Source organism: Jaculus jaculus, chromosome 1 (genome assembly GCF_020740685.1).
Source record: "Jaculus jaculus isolate mJacJac1 chromosome 1, mJacJac1.mat.Y.cur, whole genome shotgun sequence".
NCBI classification, from domain to species: domain Eukaryota; kingdom Metazoa; phylum Chordata; class Mammalia; order Rodentia; family Dipodidae; genus Jaculus; species Jaculus jaculus.
The window spans coordinates 160505056-160530233 of NC_059102.1; the positions used below are offsets into that span (position 1 = coordinate 160505056).

The 25178-nt window shown below is 51.1% G+C and overlaps 2 protein-coding genes across 3 annotated transcripts; both read right to left on the reverse strand.

The window, feature by feature from the left end:
• Positions 1 to 269: 269 nt before the first annotated feature.
• Positions 270 to 9367, reverse strand: Ssh3 (slingshot protein phosphatase 3). 2 transcript variants are annotated; one of them, XM_045157370.1, is made up of 14 exons: positions 9130 to 9367; positions 8632 to 8672; positions 7428 to 7659; positions 6424 to 6542; positions 6274 to 6345; positions 5975 to 6040; positions 5672 to 5866; positions 5468 to 5561; positions 5146 to 5274; positions 4998 to 5044; positions 3272 to 3418; positions 2866 to 3066; positions 2496 to 2769; positions 270 to 1424 (listed from the first exon to the last, which is right to left on the reverse strand). In XM_045157370.1, the coding sequence occupies exons 1-14, from the start codon at positions 9193 to 9195 to the stop codon at positions 1089 to 1091; spliced, it is 2019 nt and encodes a 672-aa protein (XP_045013305.1). In that variant the 5' UTR covers positions 9196 to 9367; the 3' UTR covers positions 270 to 1088. The 2 variants fall into 2 exon arrangements, with proteins under 2 accessions (XP_045013305.1, XP_004656537.3); XM_004656480.3 differs by having other exon boundaries at positions 5678 to 5866; positions 9130 to 9366.
• On the reverse strand, positions 7565 to 24820 carry Ankrd13d (ankyrin repeat domain 13D). Its single transcript, XM_004656746.2, has 17 exons — positions 24614 to 24820; positions 23940 to 24075; positions 23699 to 23823; positions 22725 to 22770; positions 22499 to 22642; positions 21770 to 21959; positions 13879 to 13945; positions 13403 to 13484; positions 13145 to 13206; positions 12919 to 13049; positions 11459 to 11616; positions 11237 to 11353; positions 10990 to 11153; positions 10818 to 10909; positions 9757 to 10555; positions 8632 to 8672; positions 7565 to 7659 (listed from the first exon to the last, which is right to left on the reverse strand). The coding sequence occupies exons 1-15, from the start codon at positions 24701 to 24703 to the stop codon at positions 10342 to 10344; spliced, it is 1818 nt and encodes a 605-aa protein (XP_004656803.2). The 5' UTR covers positions 24704 to 24820; the 3' UTR covers positions 7565 to 7659; positions 8632 to 8672; positions 9757 to 10341.
• Positions 24821 to 25178: the final 358 nt, after the last annotated feature.

The following is a 25178-nucleotide window of genomic DNA, read 5'->3' on the forward strand; positions in this document are numbered from 1 at the left end:
TGTCCCAACAGAGCCAAAAGCCTGCGGCCCAGGTAGGCTTGTTCCCCCTGAACCTGGTGAGGGGCGGGGTGGCTAACATTTACCCAGGCCCTGCCCTAGAGATGAGGAGATAGCACTGGCTCTCCTCATTCCCAACACACCACTCCCCCAATCAGGTCTGTCACAGGACACCTGCGAGGCCTGAGAAAGCTGGAGGGAGTATGAGAGGCCAAACACGGAATGTAAACAGAGAAGGATCTGACTGAAAGACAGATGGCTTTGTCATCAAATGGAAAATAATATGAAATGTCTTTTATTTCTCAGTACAAAGCCAGATACTGTAAGACTGAAAAACTTGACTAGCCAGAGGCCTTCTGGGACAAGAAGACTCTCCTTGGCCTGGTGCCCTGTAAATCCAGTGAGGGTTATGGGAAGAGTGGGGACAGCAGCAGAAATTCAGAGATCAGTTATGAGGTGGGAGGGTGGTCTGTGAGCCCCTTTGAGCTGGGTTCTGAGGGTGCTATTGCCTTGGTGGCCACTGGTTCCCTGGCCTAGCTGCCTCCAGGAATATAATGAGGGAGAGGGGAGCAGGGCAAACTGGACAGGAGCAGTTGAGTTGAGTGGGACATGAACCAGAAAAACTGTCCTAAAAAAGCAACAGTTTCAGCCAGGCGTGGTGGCACACGCCTTTAATTCCAGCACTTGGAAGGCCGAGGTAGGCGGATCACCATGAGTTCGAGGCCACCCTGAGACTACATAGTGAATTCCAGGTCAGCCTGAGCTACAGTGAAACCCTACCTGGAAAAACCAAAAAAAATAAATAAATTAAAAAAAAAGCAACTGTTTTGATTCCATGGCTGCATTATAGTGTTTTGTGGCAAGTTGAAAATGAAACTAGAGTACTGACACCCTCAAAGGCACCTTAAGTAGCTACCCACATTTCTAGTATTAAGTCTTAAGCCCTTGACAGGTAGACATGGCTCTGAGAGCTAAGGCTTCAGGAGAGGAATGTGGAGTGACAGGGGTCTGGGGACTACTTGTGAGGAGCTAAGGGAAGTGTGCAAATCCATAGGCATGAGGGGTGCTCATCTGAGGAGCTGTAGACCAGTCTACTTAGTGTCTAGGGGACATGGGTGTGTGAGGGCTCCAGCCTTGCCCTCTTCCCTACTGTCGTCCACACTGGCTTGCCTTACCACCTTCCGGAGCCTGGGTGTAGAGGACATGCCAGTCTCCCCCTGCCCTTCCTCCTGTTGTTCCCCCTGTTCCTGGAAGGCTCTCGTCCTACTGGCCACCAGAGCAGCCCGCTGGAGGGCAACTACAGACTGGCGAGACTTCAGGGCCGGCCAAGGCCCCTTGCACACCTGCTGGTCACGCTTGGCTCTTGAGAGCTGGGGGAAGGTTGGTGACAGCTCTTCATCTGAAGAAGACTCATGGGAAGAGAAAACCTGGACAGGCGAGGGCATAAGGAAGAAGAGCCATGGGGAAGTTAGAGCCAGGAAATGGTAACTGCAGAATGTTTTCTGAATGAGTTAAAAAAAAAAAAAATCAGCTTTTCCTGGGCCATACTTCCCAGGAAGGAAGACAGCACCCAGCTTCTGCTCCCTGCCTGACCTACTTGAGTTTTCTTCTGGCCCCAGAAGCCTTCCTTAACCTCATCCACCTTCTCCTGCTCTCACTCCCTTTATACAGTCATTCCAGTGAGCAACAGTCCAAACTCCACCAGGTGTCAGGCCCTGAACTGGGCCATGTGGACACTACTGTCTAGGTGCCATGTGAGGACACCTGCCTTTGGCAATGCCTATATTCATCCATCAGCTGCATGCCTCCCTATTGGTCCATGCCCAGCACTTCCTCCTGAATGTTCCCTCCTGCACTGACTCCTTCCTCTTGGTCAGCCATGTGACCTTGAGTCACGTTTGGGGCCTGGTTTCCCCAGGCAAGGGCCAATTTCCTGTCCTAGCCTCATGGCCCGGAGCTCTTAGCACATAGGGTGCTCATTCACTCAGTCAGTAGGTGGATGATGTGAGTCAAGGGCCCCTCTCTGCCAGGTCCTTTATTGTTTGGCTCTTCAGCTCTGGGAGGGGCCTCGCCCCAACAAGGCAGGAAGCTTCTCCAAGTCAGCAAGTGGCTTTGGGGCTCAGGATCTGGGACCTGTGACCCTGGCTTGCCCCAGATCCTTGTGTGATCTGCTGCCCAGACCCTGGGTTTTGCCTGCCCTCACTGTGCCTTTTCAGCTGTTCTAGAGGGACAAAAGTGAGGTGCCTACAATGTGGTCTCCATCATCAGGTGCTTACAGCACAGACTTGAGTTGCCCGGTATAGAAAGGTATCAGGTGGTCAGTGTTTGGAGGTAAAACCTGTAGGTGTCAAGACACCCAGGGGACCCTATAAAAGGGGACTATATTGGGCCCAAGTCTCTCTTGCTCAGGGCCTGGAGTCAAGTTCTAATGTTGGTCTCTCCAGGTCATCCCTCCTCTGTATGGCCAGTGCAGACACAGCTCCCTAGACTAGCCTCACCTCTGGCAGTTCGCTGGCCTCCAAGGCGATCTCTGGCTCTGAGGAGGGCTCCAGAAGACTGATGGAGTGCATGACCCCACGAAGGTTGATGCGGGGCCGCAGACCAAGTTCTTCTTTTGGGGCTTCCTGGCTGTCCTCCAAGCCTATAACCTTCACCTCCCCACCACCCCCTGGTTCTGGTGGAATTGGTGGGGATGGTGTAGAGACTTCAGGGCCCAGGGACTCCTCTGGGGAGACCCCACCCACTTTCTGCTCCCAGACATGGCTCTGCCGGCTGTGAGGAGGTGGCCCAGAGTCAGCTTTGAGTGATACAGCAGCCATCCCTAGCATACACATCACCACTCCCTCCACCCAGCTCCCCACCCTATACCTGGCTGTCAGAATGCCCTGGTAGGTCTGCAGCTGGCGCAGGAAGCCGGGGTTGGGACACACAATGGGCCGGAGCTCCTGTACATGGCACAGGGCCTGCTCCAGGCCCCAGCCATACTGCTTCATGGCATAGGCCAACACTGTGGCAGCGGAGCGGCTGACACCCATCTTGCAGTGGACGAGCACCCTAGTTCCCTGTACTCTGTGGAGAAGGGATATGGTCACCAGCCCCCCTTCCCCCAAGAACCCTACAGCACAGGGGAAGGGCAGCTAACAGCTTAAGAGCCACCAGAGGAAGAAGGAAGTGAATTCAGGCAGAGCAGGCAAGAAGGTACCAGGCCCTGTTAATTGCTAAGGCTGGACCAGTGAGGCTTGGGCTGGGCAGCAGGAGTTGGGAGGAGCCTGACCTGGCAGCCTCAATAAAGCTGTGTGTCTCCTTCCAGTGGGGCAGTAGCTGTGCCGACTCCTCATCCCAGAGACGCACGTTGTGATAGATGAAGCGCTCGGGAAAGAAGTTATCAATCTCTCGGGCCATATTCAAGATGTGGCTTACCCTGTAACAGAGGGTTCAAGGTGGGTGGAATCAAGGCCAGGCTGATATGGCAAAGGCACCACGCCCACTGGCCATGGCGTTGGGCCCAGCAGATCTATGTAGTTTCTGTCTGATGCTCAGTTCTGGCATCAAGGAATGAAGACATTTATAGTGAAAAGAGAACTCAGGCAGCCATCAGATGAGCAACTTATCTTACTTGGCTGGGCTTGAGTTTCCCCATACTCAGTCCAGATAGCTGAGGTCAGCTCAGCACTAATGCTTCCAAGTACCAATTACTCTGGGAATGTAGTTAGCGCTTTTGAGCTTCTACATACACATACACATTGTATTTTGGTTTTCAAGGTAGGGTCTCAGGGTGGCCTCAAACTTACGGTGATCCTACCTCTGCCTCCTGAATGCTGGGATTAAAGGCATGAGCTACCAAGATTTTTATTTATTTACTTATTTATTTATTAGAGACAGAGAGGGAGAGAGAAAGGGAGAATGGGCATGCCAGGGCCTCTAGCCATTATAAACAACTCCAAACACATGTGCCACCATGTGCATTTGGCTTATGTGGGGTCTGGAGAATCGAATCTGGGTCCTTAGGCTTTGCAGGCATGCACCTTAACTGCTAAGCCATCTCTCCAGTCCACCACCTTATTTGAGACAGAGCCTCTAACTTGAACTCATATATATTTTAGGCAATCCCAACAGACTTTTTTGTTTTGTTTTGTTTTTCGAGGTAGGGTCTCACTCTAGCCCAGGCTGACCTGGAATTCACTATGTAGTCTCAGGGTGGCCTTGAACTCAAGGTGATCCTCCTACCTGTGCCTTCCGAGTGCTGGGATTAAAGGTGTGTGCCACCATGCCCGGCTCGACTTTTTTTTTTTTTTTTTTTAATGTGAAAAAGCGAGTGCACTAGAGAACTGAGTACACTAGAGAATTAGTGTACCAGGGCCTCCAGTCACTGTAATCGAACTCCAGACACATGCAACCACCCCAGGGGCAGATAAGAAGCAGAGCCAGCAGTGCTGGGGGCGGTCTTAGGTTCCCAAAGCATGTGTGCACATGCGTGACCTTGCACACTTGTGTCACTTTGTGTGTCTGGCTTACATGGGACCTGGAGAGTAGAACATGAGTCCTTAGGATTTGCAGGCAAGCACTTTAACCACTAAGCAATCTCTATGGTCCAGCTTTTGAGACTGGGTGACTACAACAGTAGGTGACAAGGGCTGTATCAAGTTTCCTAGAAACTCATGGTTGGAGGGATGACAGATGCCTGTCAGAGACAGCAGTCATATCACCACTAGGAGTATGCATTTCCTTTCCCCACAGAGATGGCCAGGTAGGCAGGAGCCTAGATCTCTTTTCTACATTTGCAGTACAGTGTGTGCTCGCTCCATGAGGCAACAGACAGCTGTCATGTCATGGCCTGAGAGTAGAGCTTATGTAAGGGCAACCACCCCAGGGGCAGGTAAGAAGCAGAGCCAGCAGTGCTGGGGGCGGTCTTAGGTTCCCAAAGCTGGCTAGGCTACCCCATGGGGAGGCTGAGAGAAGGGGAAGAGTGAGTGGCAATCCTGAGGGCTGGAGAACCCTACCTGTTTCTCTGCAACTCTTCCAGGTTGGCGGCATTCCACTCAGAGCCCTGTGGAGTGAGAGAGAAGGTTCCTGGGGCTTGCCAGCAGCCACAGGATGCTTCACAGCTATTGTAGGGGTCTGGCCCCACCTCCCACAATGTGTGTTCACCAGGTAGAGGTGGGGGAAGATACGGGAGGCCCGGTCTTGCTGAGCCATGAGCAGTAACATCTGGTTGTCAATGAAGTCTCGATACTGCTGGAGAGGTCGTCCCAGGCGCTGCTCCAGGGCCTGGCGAATCTGCGAGAAGCCCAAGGAGAGAGGTTCTAGGTCCCCGTGCCAGGGGAGCCTCTGAAGATAGTACCTTATCCCTTCTAGACAAAGCCAAGGCCAGGAATTGGGGAATGGCTCAGGACTGAAAGAAAGCAAGGCAGGAAGTACCCCATGGAGAGGCAAATCTTGGCCAGACCTTAGGCCCTGACATTCTGCCCACCTCCTTGGAAGTGACACTCTCCAGGTCACTAGTGTCCAACACCTGCCACAGCTCAGCTCGGATCGCCTGCTCCATCTGTTCCTGTTCTGAAGGCCTGGGAGCAGACCCCTCAGTCAGCAGTCTGGTCCTCCCTTCTCTGACACGGCACTGTCCCCTCCTTCGGCCTCCCTTTCCCCTCCCTTCCCTTCCCCTCTCCTCCTTTGCACTGACTGTTCTGGCTCAATATTAGGAGGTCGCAGGGACTCCAGGTCGGCCATGGCCATCCACTCATTGAGGCAGCTCTGGTCAGAGTTTATTCTCTCCTGGTAATGGGTGGCCCAGGTAAGGGCACTGCCACCAGGCACAAGTCCACAGCCTAGAGCCGCCTCACATGCCTGGTGCAACACTTGGAGTGTAGCCCTGAGAAAAGAGGAGACACGAGGTCACGTAGTCCTCCTTGTGTCCTCCCCAGGGGCTGCCATCTCCTGTGAAGAGACTTGACCAAGGCTGGGCTACTGCAGCACATACCACATGGTCTGGATGGAGACAGGCTTGAAGATTCGGCTCTGCCCACCAGATGTCACACTGAAGCCCCTGTAGGAGATCCTGGGTAAGTGGAACTCAACACTAGTCTCTCAAACAGAGAACCTGCCCATTTGCTGGGTGTGGGGAGAATGAGGCCCCCCAAAATTAGGTGACTTGCCCAAAACCGCACAGTAAATTAGAAAGAGCTGAGAGTAGACCCCAGGCCTTAGCCCCGGATCTGCTGTTCCTCAACTTCTGACCCTGCTTTCTCCCTTCCCCCATCCCCCATCACCACCTCTTACCCATCACCATCTAGGTACACCTGGGTATCACTCCAGAGGGGCAAGACCAAGCCCAGCGTGCAACTGAGGGAGCTGGCAAGAAAAAGAAAGAACTACTATCTCTCAGCACCTCACATCCTTACCCTCCCACCTTTCTTTCTCTGTCCCTACCTGCTTTCAGGGAAATCCACCCCCAGGAGGACAGTCTCCTCTTGCTTTAGACTCTCTTCTGTAGAGACCACCAGCAAGTAGCGGAGTCGCGGGGGCCGGGCTGCCTCCAGCTGGGCTGCCTAGGGAAGATGGAATGAAAAGCCCCGAGTCATGGTGGCCTAGGACCTGCTCCCCCACTCCACATGGACACTCTGTGCCTCCTACGCCCATCCCCAATTCCAAGATACAAGAGCAAAGGCTATAAGCCAATGATTCCTAACTTTTGGATTGTATGACCCAACAAAATATCTTAAAATCAGGCCAGGCCTGGTGGTGCATGCCTTTAATCCCAGAACTTGGGAGGCAGAGGGAGGAGGATCGCTGTAAGTTTGAGGCCACCCTGAGACTACAAAAAAAAAACCAAATAAACCTTGTGCATCTGGCTTAGGAGGGTACTGGGGAATCAAATGCAGGTCCTTAAGCTTTGTAGGCAAGCGACTTAGCTGCTAAGTCATCTCTCCAGCCCTGAACCTAGGGTTTTAGTCATTCCAGTAAGACCAAATCTTTTAGTGAGTTTGAACAGTTTTACCAAAGACTGCATTTTGTTTTTCATATTTTGCCAAACAGCAAGTGTATTCCTCCATAGGGCTTCTGGGTTCCATCAGATCCCATTTCCTCATAAAAGCCTTCTTCCCTCTGTCTGGGCCCCTGCAGCACACCATCACCTACAGATGCCTCACAACCTTTCTTGAACAGCAGTTCATTTCTGGACAAGCTGCACCATCAGGAACCTCCTTCCGGTTAACTGAAACCACCCTAGTCTAACCCCCAACTCGGGGTCCGTGCAGGACAAACCTCCCCCATCCTTTCACAGCCCTTCTGAGATGGCAGGTGTGACCTCGCCCTCCCGTTAGCTGAGCCAGTAGAGTCCTTCTTAGGGTTTGGGTAACTTCCATTGCCCAGGTGTCCCCTGGTCTTGCACCATTGCTGCTTGACAGAAACAAGGGCTCCAGATAGTCCCTCACCAAACGGATGTTGTCCTGTGGCCTCAGTAACTCCACCATAAGGTGCAAGTGCTGCCTCTGCACCTGCTTCCAGGAACTCTGCAGTTCTTGTCCATTGTCTGTCTGGTCCTCATGGGCCTGCTCCTCACCCAGGGATTCTTCCTCTGGCTCAGAGTCAGCGTCAGCTGCATCACCACTGTCCCCTCCATCCTGCAGTCCCAGGACAGCTCCACGGAGCACTGCAAAGCTCTGCCTGTGTATTGGGACAGGGGAAACTGTTCAGGCTCTGGGATTCTCAAACTTTAGCAAGTATGAGTCCCTAGGAGGGCTAATTGAAATGGGACTGCTTGTCCTCCTCAGAGTCAACCGATTGGATTGAAACACCTACTTGTAGTTCTTGTTATTATTGTTGTTTGTTTTTGTTTTTGTTTTTCAAGGTAAGGTCTCACTCTAGCTCAGGCTGCCTGACCTGGAATTAACATGTAGTCGCAGGGTGGCCTCAAACGCATGACGATCCTCTTACCTCTGTCTCCCAAATGCTGGGCTTAAAGGTGTGTGCTACCATACCCGGACTTCTTTTTCTTTCTTTCCTTTTCTCTCTTATTTTCTTTTATTTTTATTTATTTATTTTTTCTGAGGTAGGGCCTTACTATAGCGCAGGCTGACCTGGAATTCACCCTGTAGTCTCAGGGTAGCCTCCAACTCATGGCAATCTTCCTACCTCTGCCTCCCCAGTGCTGGGATTAAAGGCGTGTGCCACCACACCCGGCACCTACTGGAATTTCTAACCACGAGGTGTTTAGCACATTAGAAGGCCAACCTCAAACTCCCAATCCCCACCTCCTTTTGCACATAGGGTGGTTTGCAGAGTGTCCCTTTCCTGGTGGTGGACTCAGAGGTGCTATAAACTTGGTTGGGGATCTTGGAATCCTCAGGTTCCACATCCTGCCTTTGGGCCTGTAACCACTGGCCTGAGCCAAGGTCCAGAGAGTGGGTTAAAAAAGTATCAACTGATCAGGGGTAACATAAAAGCCAGGACAGCCCAGCTAGTTCTGCCACAAGCCAGTGGCAGGAGGCTGGTCAGTTAAGCCCCTGGGATATGCACTACTGAGTTCTGACTGGGAATCCTCCAGTGAGTCCATGTCCAGGACACCTGGAGTCCAGGGTGGCAGTAGCCGGGCCAGGGGACTAGAGGGAAGGCATTTTGCTCAGAGAAGGGGCTCACCTGCGCTGAAGCCGACCTCTTCGCCTGACCGCCGCCGAGTCCTGTGGAGAGAGCAGCCCTTAGAGAAGAACCCCAAAGCCTCTCCTCCTTGGGAGTTGGGGTGGGGTGGGGGTGCTCACCCAGCCCTTCCTGGGGAGGGGGGCTGGGTCCAGGAAAAGTGTCAGCCAATCCCTTCTCACTCCAGTCCTCTTCCCCACCCAGGCCCTGGGGGAGTCGCATCCCAAGTCCAGGCAGTGCGGGGTAAACTGGGAAGTGTGGGAGGGACTGGGGTGGATTTGGGCCTCCGCGAACTCCAACTCCGTGCCCAGAACTTCTGACCTGCTTCAGTTCCTAGGAGCCTCAACCACCACCCCCCGAATTCTTCTTGGAGCCTTAGGCTCAATGCCCCCCTCCCCCCCCCCCCCGCTCCTTCCACCCCTACGTAAGGCCTGCCTCAGGACGTGTTCTCTCGGGCACAGATGGCAGCCAACTGCGTGGGCAGGACCGAGCCAGACTCACCGCGGGCCCCACGGGCGTGGAATGGCCACTGGCCGAGGGCGAGCGGCTCACTGTGACCAGCGCCATGAAGCCAGGTCAGGGTCACCGGGGCGAGTACCCGGCCCGGGCCCCCTTCTACAACCCCACGGACGGTCCCTGGCTTGCAGGACCAGGAAGCAGAGGTCGGAGCCACCTGGCACCTCTTCGAGGGAGTCCCTTAAAGGGCCAGACTCCAGGCCAGTCGGGCCTGCAGAGCCCGCACTGAGCGGACGCGGCCCCGCCCCTCGCGTCTCCTTGGAGCAGCTCAAACCCCGCCCTGTCCACGCCGGGGGCGGGACAGAGGCGGGGCGCAGGTCCGGACCTCCAGGCTGGGCTTAAATCACCTGAGATGGTTTGGACCTGAGCTGCTGTTACCCATCGGCCCTGGTCCTAGAGAGGGAGGTAGGGACCTAGATACTGGTCTTAGGATCAGGCACAGTAGGTCAGAAGTTCAAGGGCCCAAATTTCAAACTTAATTCTCAAACCGATGTGGTGGCGCACTCCTCTAATCCCAGCCTTGGAGTCAGAGGTAGGATTGCCCTGAGTTTGAGGCCACCCTAAGATTACATTGTGAATTACAGGTCAGCCTGAGCTACAGTGAGACCTTACCTGGGAGTTTCTGGGGAGAAGGAATCAGGGCTTAGAAATAACCCCAGAATCCACAAAGGAGCCCCATTTCCAGCCGTTGTAGAGGGACAAGACAGGCTCAAAGTCACTGGTAGAACATACTTGAGTCAGGGTAGGTTCCTGCGCTTGGGCTGCACGGATGGGGTTGCACGCTTCGCCCTGTGAGCTGTGGGTAGGCTATAAAGGCCCAGCATTCCCTTCTCCCCAGTAGTTTGGGCCAAGTTCCAGGAAGGCCATCACCGGGGTTGCAGAAGGAACCTGTAACTCCAGTAGGTAGGGCTCCGGGGAATTGTTTATGGAGTACTTGCTCCGGAAGGGAGTGGTTTTCTCTTTATACAGTTGAAGAAATGGAAGATAGGCCGATGTCATTACCCTCCCCTCAGCACCTCCCACCTAGCATTCTGACAGCAAGTATGCTGCTGATGGTCTCTTTATTTCTGCCACAACCCCACTGCGAGGCCATCCCAGAGCTCCAGGCTTTAAGCTCAGCAGCCAATAGTTTATAAATAAATAAATTACAAAAGTGGGCAGAGGGAATGATCCTGGAAGCCCACTGAGCCCAAGGGCTCAGTGCTCGGTGAGCGACAGGCGCAGAATCCGCTGGAGGTCCTCTTCTTCCTTCTGACCCCTCCGCTCGCGCTCCTCCTGCTCCCTGGATGACAACTCCAGGGCCAAGCGAAGCTGCTCCGCAAAGCTTGGAGGAGCAGGGGGTGGGGATGTCCTCTGAGGGGTTCCTGAGCCCCGTGACTCTGTAGACAGCTGCAGGTTTTCCTGGAGAGCCCTTCAGGGCAAGGGGGAGAGAGGAGAACAGACCAGTAAGAAGGCTGGAGGAGAAATGGGAAGGAGGAGTGCTTGGCATAAGGTTTGGGAGATAAGGTGTCAGGGAGTGAGATAAGCAGGATCCATCTTTCTGGAGGTCCTTCAAGCTACATCTACTGGTGAGCAGCACTGTTATTGTGGGGGGGGGGAGGTCATAGGACCAGCCTCTCCCACCAACCCACCCCCTTACAGCCAGGGACCCCACAATTCCTGCAGGGCCTCACCGCTCCAGCTGAAGCTGCTCTTCATATACTGTGGCTTGGGGAGGAGGGTGAATGCCAGGCCGCGTACTAGTCAAGGCTTCCCAGACAGTCACCTGTGGTAGTCAGAACCCAGAGCTAGCTCCTTGGTCCTGTGGCTACAGAGGCCGGAACCCTCCCTCCACCCGTACCCTACCTGCTCTGCCTCTGTGCCCGCCTCAAGCAGGCTCTGCTGGATGGCAAACTGCAGTAGGTCATCATCCTCATCACGAAGAGGCTCACTGTGCTCAGCACCCAGCACGCTGTACCCCTCAGGTACCTCAAACACGGTGGGGTCCACCTCGCATGGGAAAGGGCTCCCTGGGCAAGCAGCAGAGGGGTTGCGCTCAGTCTCAGGAATGGCCAGAGAGCCTCATCTCCTTCTCTGCCTCCTGTAAGTGTACCTGATACAGCATCAGCAGAGCTGGGGGCTGGAACCCACACTGAGCTCAAGGGCTCATCACAGCCACACAGGTTGCTGAAGGTGATGCGGGCGTTAAGCACATGGAAGAGGGGGATCTCTGTGAAGACAAAGCCAGGCCTGAGCCAATGGACTCCAGCAGCACCCTTGTCCCTGGAAGAGGGTGTCATGTCCAGGTCCCCATCGCCTTGGGCCACCCCCTCACCAATCTTGACGGGAAAGCCAGGTGGGAGGCGCAGGGTGATGAAGTCACGCAGCTTGGCAAAGTGAGCATTGCTGATGGCCATCAAGTCAATGATGGGTGTCACTTGGTCACCCAGGGAGAGTGGATGCTCTTCACTCAGCCACAGTGTTGCCTTGAACCTATCCAGCCAATCACAGGGGGTGGGTCAAGGATGCCATGGTGGCTCTTCCATTAAAGCCTACCCTCTGGTTATGGCCAGTGGTGCCTTCTCAGTTTAGCTAACCCTAACCCTGTCTCCCTCAACCCTAGGCTCTGGGCTCATTCTGGCACTCATGATGGTTGTGAGGCTGTTTACTTGATCTGCATGAGCAGGGAAAGGGACCGGGCTATGGGCTTTTCTCTGGGTTTTGTCCAAAGCCCAGTCCTTGTCCTCGCCCAGAGCTAGCCAGCACTATACACTTTGTTGTGCTTTCGTGTCTATCCCAGGGTCAGGGTCAGGATTACAGGGTTCCAATATGGCTCCACCACTGGGGGTCTGAGAAGATCCATATGAAGTCAACTAAGTGTACTGGGTTTTCAGTAAGAGAATGAACACTGTGACTGTGTACTTCTGGTCACCATATTCTCGTGAGGTGGGCAGGCAAGTATGACTTCTCATTTTACTGAAGAGGAAACCAGACTCACAAAGGCAAAGATAGCTGGGTGTGGTAGCACACGCCTTTAATCTCAGCACCAGGGAGACAGAGGTAGGAGGACTGATGTGAGGTCAAGGCCACCCTGAGACTATATAGGGAATTCCAGGTCAGCCTGGGCTACAGTAAGATCCTACCTTGAAAAAAAAGGGGGGGCAAAAAGCTATTTCTTTGTTACACAGAGGCAGGGGAGGATAGCAGAGCTATGATCTCTTCTCTCTCTGCCATGCCTTGGTCACTGTCATGTGCTCTTTACAATTAACAAAAAACCAAGATCGCACATGGTTTCTCTTGTAATGCCTTAAGTTGGAGGCAAGCCTGGGCTACATAGTGAGACTCTGTCTCAAAAAGGAAAATGGCCAGGAGTGGTGGTGCTCACCTTTAATCCCAGCACTGGGGAGGCAGAGGTAGGAGGATCACTGTAAGTTCAAGGCCACCCTGAGACTACAGAGTGAATTCAAGGTCAGTCTGGACCAGGGTAAAACCCTACCTCAAAAAAGTAAAATAATAATAATAATAAATAAATAAAAGAAAAAGAAAAAGAAAGCAAAGAAAGGGATAAAATCATATGTGGTAGCACTCCTCATTCATCCACAAGTAGAGTCTGGGTCCAGATGCAGCTTAATGCTCAGACATGGCTCTCACCCTCTGGAGCAGTCCAGAGAGAAGGCTGCTAGATAAGTTGGTGATGTTCTCTGGATGTGACCGGAATCTGCATGTGATCAGGAAGTATCGGGGGGAGGGGTCCCTATCCCTGAAGGAGATTCCCAGCTTTCCCCTAGACCTCACCTCTGGACCTTGCTGGACATCTCAATGGGACGGCCGATGTTTCTTGACTCCAGGCTGAAGCTGGGGTCAAAGTACTCCTCAGGGGAAATGGCTGTGGGGTTGGTGGGGCTGGCTGCTTGCAGCACAGGAGCCTGAGTAGGTCCCACAATAGGATTTAGCCTTCAGCGTAGACAGAAGGCACCTTGTCCTCCCAGGTTTGGCCCAGCCCCTCCCGAGCCATGCTCACCCCGCTGTGGGAGGAGTGTTGCTGGGCCATCCCCAGGAAGGACTGGAACGGAGACTTCCCCCCTGAGGAGAAGTGATTTGAACCTGTGAGGGGACTATGGGCCACTGCCCAGCACATCCTCACCCACCCTCTGCCTGGAAGTCTCCTGATGAATAGAGAGGCTGGCTGGGAGTGGGGAGGCCTCGCAGCTTGCTTGGGGTACTCTTAGCCCTGGTCCCAGGGTATGACCGGGCAGTAGGCAGGCGCACCTGGTTTTACCTTTGCTCCTGGATTTGTCCTGGTCAGAGAGGTGCTCCGTGCGTGTACGCGTCACCAGCTCCACATTGGTGGCACTGTACACCTAGGGAGAAGGGGCAGATATGGAGAGTTCGGGGTTCAGAGCCTGTATCCCACACTGAGCCTTACCATCCACGTTCTCCTGTTCCCAGAAACAGATAAGATTTTGCTCCACACAGTGGAGCAGTTGGCAGGGTCTGAACCCTAGGAGTCACTAATATGGACATGTAACTCAAGAGCCGAAGAGAAAATGTCCTTCATTTGATCTCAGAGCTCTGGGCAAATCCAGAAGAGGCTGGGCCTTCAGGCCCCAGGGAGTCCCCCTGGCTGCTCAGGCCTTCCAGAGACCAATGGATACTCTTCCTCTGCACTGTGAGTGGGGGTGAAGAAGGAACTCAGCTCTCAGGTCTAATCAGCTACCCTCTGGGCCCCCACCGCCACACACTGGCCTCTCCTGCCTTGGCTTCGTAGCCGCTAACAGTCTCCATCTTCTCAGACCGCCATCCCAAGATACCACACTTGTTCCTGCAACAGACCGAACAGAAGCTCATGAGAATCCACAGGCACAGCCCATACAAAGCCAAAGGCCCCTCACTGACTGACTAACTACCAGGGTCCTTTACCACTGGAAGACATGCCTAGATAGCTGGAAATATTTGCACAGGATTTGGGACCAGGAGATACTGAGGAGTTATGTAACAGTGGTTCTGGAGCTTATTTAAAAGTATCCCTGGAGGGTTGGAGAGATGGCTTAGTGGTTGAGGCGTTTGACTGAGAAGCCCAGGGATCCCAGTTCGACTCTCCAGGACCACGTAAGCCAGATGCACAGGGAGGCGCATGCATCTGGAGTTCGTTTGCAGTGGCCGGAGACCCTGATGTGCCCATTCTGTCCCTGTCCTGCTCTCTTTCTCTCTGCCTCTTTCTCTCTCAAATAAATAAAAAAATATATCCTTGGAGGGGCTGGAGAGATGGCTTAGCAGTTAAAGGCACTCGTCTGCAAACCCGTTTGCAAACCCTGACAGACTGGGCTCAATTTCCCAGTACTCATGTAAAGCGAAACACACAAAGTAGATTATGCATTTGGAGTTTGTTTATGAGGCCCTGGCATGCCCATTTTTTTCTCACTCTCCCTTCCTCCCCTCTTTCTCTCTCTCTCTCTCTGCTTGCAAATAAATAAAAATATTTTGCTGGGTGTGGTGGCACACATCTTTAATCCTAGTACTCAGGAGGCAGAGGTAGGAGGATTACTGTGAGTTCAAGGCCAGCCTGGAACTATAGAGTAAATTTCAGGTCAGCCTGGTAAAAGAGATCCTGACTCTAAAAATTAAATGTATTTATTTATTTGAGAGCTGGAGAGATGGCTTAGTGGTTGAGGCACTTGGACCCAGGTTCGATTCCACAGGACCCATGTAAGCCAGATGCACAAGGTGGCACATATGTCTGGAGTACATTGGCAGTGGCTAGAGGCCCTGGAATGCCCATTCACTCTTTCTCCCTCTCTAATATATAATAATAATAATAATAATAATAATATCATCAGCATCATCCCTGGCCTAAGGAGATGGCTCAATGGGTAAGGTGCTTACTGCACAAGCATCAGGGCCTGAGTTTGGGTCTTCAACAAACAATAACATGCCAGGAATGGTGGCATGGACCTGCAATACCTACGATGGGAAAGTGAAGACAGGCAGATTCCCAGGGCTTGTGGCTTGCTAGAATAGCGAATCAGTAAGCTCCAGGTTCAGTGAGTGCCCTTGTCTCAAAAAATAAGGTGGAAGGGCTGGAGATATGGATCAGCCTAGGTTTGACTCTCCAGTGCCCACGTGAAGCCAGGAACACAAAGTGATACATGTGTATAGAGTTCATTTGCAGCAGGAGTCTCCAGCATACTCATATACTCACTCTATAGATATAAAGTGGAGAGCAAGTGAGGAGGACACCTGACATTGACTTCTGGTCTCCACATGCATGCACACACATATACACAAACACCTACACATATATGTGCACCCATACATATACAAACATACATAATTGCCAAAAGTTTTTAAAATCCTCCAGGCATGGTGGCACACACCTTTAATCCCAGCACTTGGGAGGCAGAAGTAGGAGGACTGGTGTGAGCTTGAGGTGACCCTGAGACTACATAGTGAAGCCCAGATCAGCCTAGGCTAAAGCAAGACCCTGCCTCAAAAAACAAAAACCAAGCTGGGCGTGATGGCGCACGCCTGGTGCACCCATTCTCTTTCTCTCTCTCTCTGTCTTGTTCTCTCTCAAACAAAATACTTAAAAAATAAAAATTTTAAAAAATTTAAAATATTTTTTAAAAAAGAAATAAAAAGCCAGGCGTGGTTGCACATGCCTTTAATCCCAGCACTTGGGAGGCAGAGGTAGGACTGCTATGAATTCAAGGCCACCCTGAGACTACATAGTGAGTACCAGGTCAGTCTGGGCCAGAATGAGACCCTACTTAAAAAAACAAACAAACAACAACAACAAAAAGAAATTAAATGTGTATATATATGTATGTGTGTGTGTGTGATGCGTGTGTGTGTGTGTGTGTGTGTGTGTACATATATGTACATACATATATATATATATATAAAGCTGGGCGTGGTGGCGCATGTCTTCAATCTCAGCACTTGGGGCACAGAGGTAGGAGGATTGCCATGAGTTCAAGGGTACCCTGAAACTATATAGTGAATTCCAGGTCAGCCTGGGCTACAGTGAAACCCTACCTCAAAAAAAAAACAAAAAAAAAAAAACAGGGGCTGAAGAGATGGCTTAATGGTTAAGACATTTGCCTGCAAAGCCAAAGGACCCAGGTTCAATTCCCCAGCACCCACGGGATGCACAAGGTGGTGCATGTGTCTGGAGTTTGTTTGCAGCTGAGAAAGGCCCTGACATGCCCATTCTCTCTTTCTCTATTTACCTCTTTCTCTCTGTCAGATAATATGAGAAAAAAAAATCAGCAAGGTATGGTGGTGCAAGCCTTTAATCCCAGCACTCTGGAGGCAGAAGTAGGAGGACTGCCTGAGTCCAAGGCCACCCTGAGACTACATAGTGAATTCCAGGTCAGCCTGGGATAGAACAAGACCCCACTTCAAAACAAAACAAAATTTAAAAAATCAGTACATCATATCAATTAGGTACAGACAAGACACTGGAAAAATTAAATGCTTTTTCATGACAAAAACATGTAAGTTAGGAATAGAAAGAAGCTTCCTTAATGGATAAAAGTATCCACCAAAACCCCACAACTAACATATAACCAATATGGTGAGATGAAATACTTTTTCTTTAAGATCAGAAACAAGGCAAGGATGTGTGTTTTTGCTACTTCTCCAGAGTAATTGGGGAAGAAAAATATTAAGCCGGGTGTAGTGGTGCCCCCCTTTAATTTCAGCACTTGGGAGGCAGAGGTAGAAGGATCACTGTGACTTTGAGGAGAGCCTGAGACTACAGAGTGAGTTCCAGGTAAGCCTGGTCTAGAGTGAGGTCCTACCTTGAAAAACAAAACAAAACCAAAAAAAGCCAAAAAACAAAAAATCTTTCTTTTCCACTAAAAAATAAAGAACATTAGGTAACATTACAACAAAAAAAAAGGTAAAAATCTGAATAGTTATTTCTCTAAAGAATTTTTTTTTTTTTTAATTTGAGAGCGACAGACACAGAGAGAAAGACAGATAGAGAGAGAGAGAGAGAATGGGCGCGCCAGGGCTTCCAGCCTCTGCAAACGAACTCCAGACACGTGCACCCCCTTGTGCATCTGGCTAACGTGGGACCTGGGGAACCGAGCCTCGAACCAGGGTCCTTAGGCTTCACAGGCAAGCGCTTAACCGCTAAGCCATCTCTCCAGCCCTCTAAAGAATATTTTATTGGCGCTGGAGAGATGGCTTAGCAGTTAAGGTGCTTGCCTTCAAAGGCAAAGGACCCAGGTTCAGTTCCCCAGTACACACAAAAAGCCAGATGCACAAAGTGGTACATATGTCTGGAGTTTGCAGTGGCTGGAGTCCCTGGTGTGCCCATTTTCTATCTGTCTCTTTCTCTCTAAAGTCAATAAATAAATAAAATCTATTTTTTTATTTTCTATGAACTCCAGACACATGCACCACCTAGTGCATCTGGCTTTATGTGGGTACTGGAGAACTGAACCTGGGTCCTTTGCCTTTGAAGGCAAGCACCTTAACCACTAAGCCACTAAGCCAATCTCTCCAGCCCCAATAAAAATTTTTTTAAAAGAAAATATACAAATGGCCAATAAGTACATAAAAAAGATGTTCAACATAAGTAGTCATTAGGGAAATGTAAGTCAAAACCACAGTAATACTATACTTCACATCTACCAATATGGCTATAATCCAAAAATGAACAGACAATAGAAACTGGAACTCTCATACAGTACGTATAATGATGCAGCCCCTTTGGCAAACACTCTGACATTTCCTCAAACAATTAAATATTAAGTTATTATATAACCTGGCAATTCCACTCCAAGGTTAGGGAGAAATCAAAACAAAACACGTGTCCACAGAAAACTTGTATACAAAAAAGCAAACAAACAAACAAAAAACTTGTATACGGGGCTGGAGAGATGGCTTAACAGTTAAAGTGCTTGCCTGTAAAGCTTAAGGACCCAGGTTTGATTCCCTAGTATACACGTAAGCCAGATGCACAATGTGGTGCATGTATCTGGAGTCTGTTTCCAGCAGCTGGAGGCCCCGGCATGCCCATTCTCTCTCTCTCTCTGATAAATAAATACATTAAAAAAAAAAAAAAAAAACTTGTAGAGCCAGACGCGGTGGTGCATGCCTTCAATCCCAGCACTTGAGAGGCAGAGGTAGGATGATCACTGTTAGTTTCAGGTCACCCTGAGACTAGACTGAATTCCAGGTCAGCCTGGGCTAGAGTAAGACCCTACATCAAACAAACAAACAAACAAAAAACAAACTTGAAGGGCTGGAGAGATGGCTTAGTGGTTAAGGCGCTTGCCTGCAAAGTCTAAGGACCCATGTCCAACTCTCCAGGTCCCATATAAACTAGATGCAGGTGATGCAAGCATGCAAGGTTGCACATGCGCATAAGGTGGCACATGCATCTGGAGTTTGATTCCAGTGGCTGGAGGCCCTGGCACACCAATTTTCTCTCTCTCTAGCTCTCTTTCTCTTATAAAAAAAAATAATAATAATAAGCAGCCGAGCGTGGTGGCACACATGCACGCCTTTAATCCCAGCACTCAGGAGGCAGAGGTAAGAGGATTGCCTTGAGTTCGAGGCCACCCTGAGACTACAGAGTGAATTCGGTCAGTCTGGGCCAGAGTGAGACCCTACCTCGAAAAATAATAATAATATGCTGGGCATGGTGGCACATACCTTTAGTCCCAGCACTCAGGAGGCAGAAGTAGGAGGATAGCCATGAGTTTGAGGCCACCCTGAGAATACAGAGTGAAATCCAGGCCAGCCTGAGCTAGGGTGAGACCTTACCTCAAAACACCAAAAATAAATAAATAAATAAATAAAATAAAAACTTGTATATACAAACATGTGTAGCAATATTATTCATAAATAATGCAAACGTTTAACGATGTACTAACTAAACAAAATGTGGCATATATATATATATGTATATATATATACATATATATATATATATATACATACATATATATATATATATATATATATATATATATATATATATATATATATATATATATATATTACTACAGTGGAGTGAGAGTGGTTGCATGCTAGGGCTTGGCTGATTCTTGAAAGAAGCCAAGAAGATACAAAAGACAACATATTTTAAGATTCTGTTAGTGAAAGGTTGAAATAAGGAAATCTATGTAAGATTAATATAGATTAATGGGGGTGAAAAGGCCCAAAATGAGGTCTGGGGAAGAGACTGAGTAAAGGAAAGGTGGAGGGACAGCTAATCAAAATCTAAGAGGATATAAATAAAACATATGTAATCCCACTTTTTTGGACAATGGAATAAACACTCAGGAGCTGTAGATTGTTGCTAGAAAATTTTCAGTGCCAGGGATGGGATATTCTCCATTGAGTTGTTGACCAGGGAGGTCTCTGATGCCCCCAAAACATTCTAGGCCATTGCCGAGGCCCTTGGTTTCCCACCAGGAATACATGGTAAGACCCCATTGCTGAAGACTCCATTTACTTGGGCTGCAAGGCCACTGAGAAATCCTACTGGAACTGAGCTGATAACCTCTTCCATGTAGACCAGCTGACAGAAAGCTGGAAGAAGCCATTCTGCATGCAGTTCAATGGAAGAAAGAAAAATCAACAGTGAAGATACTCATCAGTGGACACTGCAAGCCTTATCATTGGCCAGCCAGGCCAAATGAGCCAATGGGTGCAATAGTGGCACATCCGCTATTGGGGAAACCAACTGCCCTCTAATTGGACTGGAGGCCTGCTCCATGGGAAAGGAATACATCCCTGATACTGAAAACTTAAAACAGGGGTAGTCATGAGCCCTAGAGGTGTAACGTCTGCTATTGTCTAGCCAAATGTATACACTATGCTTATCAAACTGCCCAGGAAACACTTCTGTTAATGTTCACACCCTTATATTAATGCTACTCGCACTTTTGGTAGAGAATCTTCTCTTTTCGGATGGCAGTGACCTTGGGACGACTCAGAAGGTATCATGGTGATGAAAAGAAATGACCACAGTGCTCAATACTGCAATATCTCTATCACACCTTCCAAGGCTCAGGCAGGACTCCACACAACATGCTCCCTCCAGACACAAAATGGCCTGGGTATCCATGGCCTCACAGTGCCTGACACTACCTGCATAAGACCATCATAAGAGGAGGAAAAGATCAAGACATCAAAAGTAAACGAGAGACCGATTGAGATGGGGAGGGAGTATGATGGAAAGTAGAGTTTCAAAGGGGTAAGTGGGGGAAGGGAGGGTATCACCATGGGGTATTTTTTATAATCATGGAAGTTGTTAATTAAAAATTTTTTTAAAAATCTAGAGAATGAGAGAAATGAGTGGATGCTTAAGGCTGAGGGTAGGAGGAGATGATGTTTAGAGTTTCTTCTTTTTTTTTGTAAAAGATTTATTTATTTATTTATTATTAGAGAAAGAAAGGGAGAGGCAGAGAGAGAAGGAGAGGGAAAGAGGGAGAATGGGCGCATCAGGGCCTCTAGCCAGTGCAAACAAACTGCAGATGCATGCACCACCATATGCATTTGGCTTATGTGGGACCTGGAGAATAGAACCTGGGTTCTTAGGCTTTGCAGGCATGCACCTTAACTGATAAGCCATCTTTTCAGCCCAGGGTTTCTTCTTGAGATGATAAAATGTTCTGAAATTGGGTCTGGAGAGATAGCTCAGTGGTTAAAGGTGCTTGCTTGCAAAGCCTGCCAGCCTGGGTTTGATTTTTCAGCACCCATGTAACTCCAGATACACAAAGTAGTACATATACTTGGAGTTGGTTTGCAGTGGCAGGAGGCCCTGACATGCTCATACTTACTCTCTGCCTCTGCCTGTCTCTCAAATAATTTTTTTTAAAAATTCCAAAATAAAAGAAAATTGAGTTTTTTGTTTGTTTGTTTTTCTGAGGTAGAGTTTCACTTTAGCCCTGGCTGACCTGGAACTCACTATGTATTCCCAGGCTGGCCTCAAACCCATAGTGATTCCCTTACCTCTGCCTCCCAAGTGCTGGGATTAAAAGAGTGCCCGGCAAGAAAATTGAGTTTGGGGAAATAGCTCAGCTAAAACACCTGCTGTGCAAGCCTGATGTTCTGAGTTCTGGCTCCCCAGAACCCACACAGAGCCAATGCAAGTAGCACCTGCATCAGCAGTCCTAAATGCCACACGATGGGAAGGGGAGGCTAAGTCAGGAAAGCGGGCCAGTTAGTTTTGCCACGAGAGAGTCTGTGCCAAACAAGGTGCAAGGTGAGGACCCACACTTGTTCTCTGACCTCCACATGCACTCCATGACAGCCTCACACCCATACATATCCACACATCATATGCACACAAACACACACTAAGGGGTGGCAATGGTATGTATTTGTGAGTAGAGGCCGAGATGACTCCCTCAATACGAGTAGTCTCTGGTTCAGAGGGGCAGGGAATCAGCTTCACAGAGGCCTCGGGAGCCTTCAGGACAGTTCTGACTTCATCAGTGTGAGCTATTGCTGGGCGTGTTAACACACGCTTATCGTGCCAGCACTCAGGATGTTGAGGGAGGAGGACTGTCATGAGTTTTAGGCAAACCTGGGCTACATAGTGAGACTGATTTAAAAAACAATCATGGCATTTACTACCTCCCCCCCACCCCCACCCATATTGGGCCAGGTCCCAACTGACCTTTCAAAGGCTACGTTGCGAGTGTCCAGGTGGGTGGAGACGATAGGAGAGGTGAGGCGACTGGCCACGTGCTCCTCGCTGGGCCGCATGGCGGCCAGCAGTGCTTCCGGCTCATGCAGAGCTGGCTCTAGTGTCTCCGTGTGCACCACCTGCCTGTCATGGTCCACTTCCATCACCAGGGCTCCCGCCTCTGCTAGGAGGTAATGGGGACAGATCGGTACCAGGCCCTACCAGCAGGCTTCCTGCAGCCAGATGGGTGTGGCCTCAGCCTCTGGATTCCCCTCCACCCTCAACTTTCTTCTCCATGTCTGGAAAGTGCAAAGGAAAGAATAGCAAGCTGGGCGTGGTGGTGGCCAGAGGAGGCAGAGGTAGGAGGATGGCTTTAAGTTCGAGGCCAGCTTGAGACTACACAGTGACATAGTGAATTCCAGGGCAGCCTGGGCTAGAGTGAGACCTTACCTAAAAAAAAAAAAAAAAAAGCCGGGCATGGTGGCACACACCTTTAATCCCAGCACTCAGGAGGCAGAGATAGCAGAATTACCATGAGTTCAAGGCCACCTTGAGACTCCATAGTGAATTCCAGGTCAGCCTGAGCTAGAATGAGAGCCTACCTCAAATCCCCTGCCCCCCCCCAAAAAAAATTGCACCATTCCTTCTTCAAAGCCTCTGGGGAATCAGAACAGAGGGTGCCAGCGTGCTTAGTGCCTGTGGCAAGTGCCCAGAGCTCACCTTGGCCCTTGAAGATGAAGCTCCTTTGGCCACGCTGCCAGGTCATGTGCTCAAAGCCTAGCAGACTGGTGTCTACCCGCAGGCTCTCACCCCGCTTCCACACACGGTACACATCACTTGGGCACATCTTGGACACGAGGGGCACTGCAGGAAGTACCAAAGTCACTAGGAATCTTTCCCACAGGTTCCATTCCAAGTCCCTGACAGTCAATTGGTCCCAACTCACCCCAGCTGGTAAACTCCCACTTCATCTCCACATAGAAGTCAGGAGCCTAAGAGAGACCAGAGTTGCCCATTAGGACCTGACCTGGTGCTCAAAGCTGGTAAGACTTGGAGCTCCTCGTTCACCACTGCTTCCCAGGAGCCCCAGTCTTGATGCACTGTTATGGCCCAACTATACTTTCATTCCAAACTGCTCAGGAGAGGCTGGGCCAAGTAGGACGCTAAATTAGTCTATGCATGAGGAAGCTAAAAGCATTGGAGGCCTAAGACCCATCTCAACATGGCCACAGCCCACCGGAAGCCGCCTTTGCTGTCTCCGTGTTTGCAAATCTTCATCTGGAAGCGGAACACAACACCCCTCCAGACGTGCCACGGGCCATGGAACGGCAGCATGAAGTACTGGGCTCGGACTGCTGGGCCGCTCTGTATGCTTGCTGACGAAGAGTGCACAGAACCATTCCTGGAGCCCAGGCTATTTCCACTTGCTCCATTTCCTCTAGGAAATCTATATTCTTTAGGAGGCCCAGAGCTTCATATTCTGCCCAAGAGATTCTTGGCACCAGGGACCCTCATTGCTGGTGGAAGCTTTCCTTCCAAAAGGCCCAATCTCACCCACTCCTGGGATCTTCTCCTTCCTATATGACCGTGGGCAGAGGTCAAGACAAATAGTAGTTGGGGGGGGGGAGGTCGGGGGACATGGCTCAATGGTTAAAAACACTTGCTTGTAAAGCCTGTTGGCCCAGGGTTCAATTCCCCAGCACCCACTTGGGGCTAAGCATCTGGTATTCATTTGCAGCAGAAAGAGACTCTGGCACATACACACACATACAAAAAAAAAAAAAATTAAAAATGAGACAGTGGGAAGGCATGTGGCATGGGCTGGATGCTCTTCCAAGACCAGGCCTGGCATGGGGGAGCAAGGCAGTCCCTGCTATGACACATACATCCTTCTTACTGACATCCAATGCCCTGCCACACCTGGCGGAGTTTGTTGAGCAATTCTGGAATGCCAGCCAACCTCTGTGTGGCTCTCTGGAAGTCCCGATACTGGAGTACCAGCTGCACCATTTCAGGATCTCCAGTGCTGACGGCCTCCTGCAGGACTGGGGACACAAACTGCTGCAGGAAGCCCACCCAGTGGCCCCAGGCTTAGCCACTCATTCCCACCCACCATCCTGGATGCTGACCTCAAGGGGAACCCATTTGCCCTGTGTAGTACCTGCCCAGCCCTGGCGGCTCTCTTTGCCCACATTGGCATTATGTCGAAGGAGGACTCTCACAGACTCTAGGTTCCCCAGGGACACAGCCAGCTCCAAGGGTGTCCTCCCTCGGGGGTCCTCCTGTTCAATGTCGTGCTGAGGGAGATGGGAAACTCAACACAAAGCAAGAGAAAGGCCAAGCAAGGTCTCTGGGTTGAATAGGGTTGGCATCACTATGGGAAATGACAGTAGTCAATCTAGGGAGATGAAAGAGAATGGATTTGTGGCCAGGAAGGGAAGGAAAATGGGCCGGTGGGAAAGGTTTGCCCACCCTCCATTCCTGTTTTCTGCCTCGCGTAGAGTTGGGGGCCTGGTGGCAGGGTCTGATCACGCAGAGATGTGAGGGATGTCAAGAGTTTGTATGGGCCTTGTCTTCAGCCTGGCTCTGGGGTGACGCTGATGAGTTCTGGGGATTGCGCAAAGTGTGGAGGGCAGAGCGCAGGGTAAGACCCAATGCTAGAAGATGTAGCCAAGTAGTCTGGAGCGAGGGCAGGTGACCTGGGCTTCGGAAGGGACTGAGGAGTCGAGATGCGGCTGCAGAGCAGAGAAGAGCAGGGGCGGGTGGCCTTCGAGATGGACATTGCACTTCGGAAGGGAGCCCTGAAGGCCAGCTGGGTCCCTGGCGGAGCCTCACCTGGTGGCTATGCAGTGCGGCCTCCAGTTCGCGGTGCCGATTCGCCCAGACGAGCCGGTGCAGAGGGAAGGTGGGGTTCGGGCCGGCCATACTGGGCCTCAGCGGCGCATCCCGGACAGGCGGGTGGGCACGGCGGGGGCAGCCCAGTCCGGCTAGGCTTGTGCCAGGCGTGGCCCTCGCATCTCGATTCCCAGCTGCAGGCACCGCAGCCCCGCGGACCCCGCGGCGGCAGAGGAGGCGGCGCGGGGCCCGGGTGGGCGGGGCTGCACGGGCACGGGGCGGGGCTTCTGCCGGCGCGCCCTCTCGCCTCCCGCAGCCATGGCAACTGCAGCCTCGGCCGTGAGCTGGGGGTTGCCGGGGGTGGGGGCACGCTGTCCTGTAGCCAGGGCAACCACACACGAAAGGGGAAATGCGGTGACCGGGTCTCAGTCGGTGCCTGGGACCCGCTAAGGGCTACGCGGCGTTCCGGAGGGCCGGGCCGGCGTGCAGCTCCGCCCTTGCCTGCAGGGGGCGCCCCAGGCCCTGCGCAGACCCCTTCCTCCTAATGGGTCCGGAAGGGGGCGGG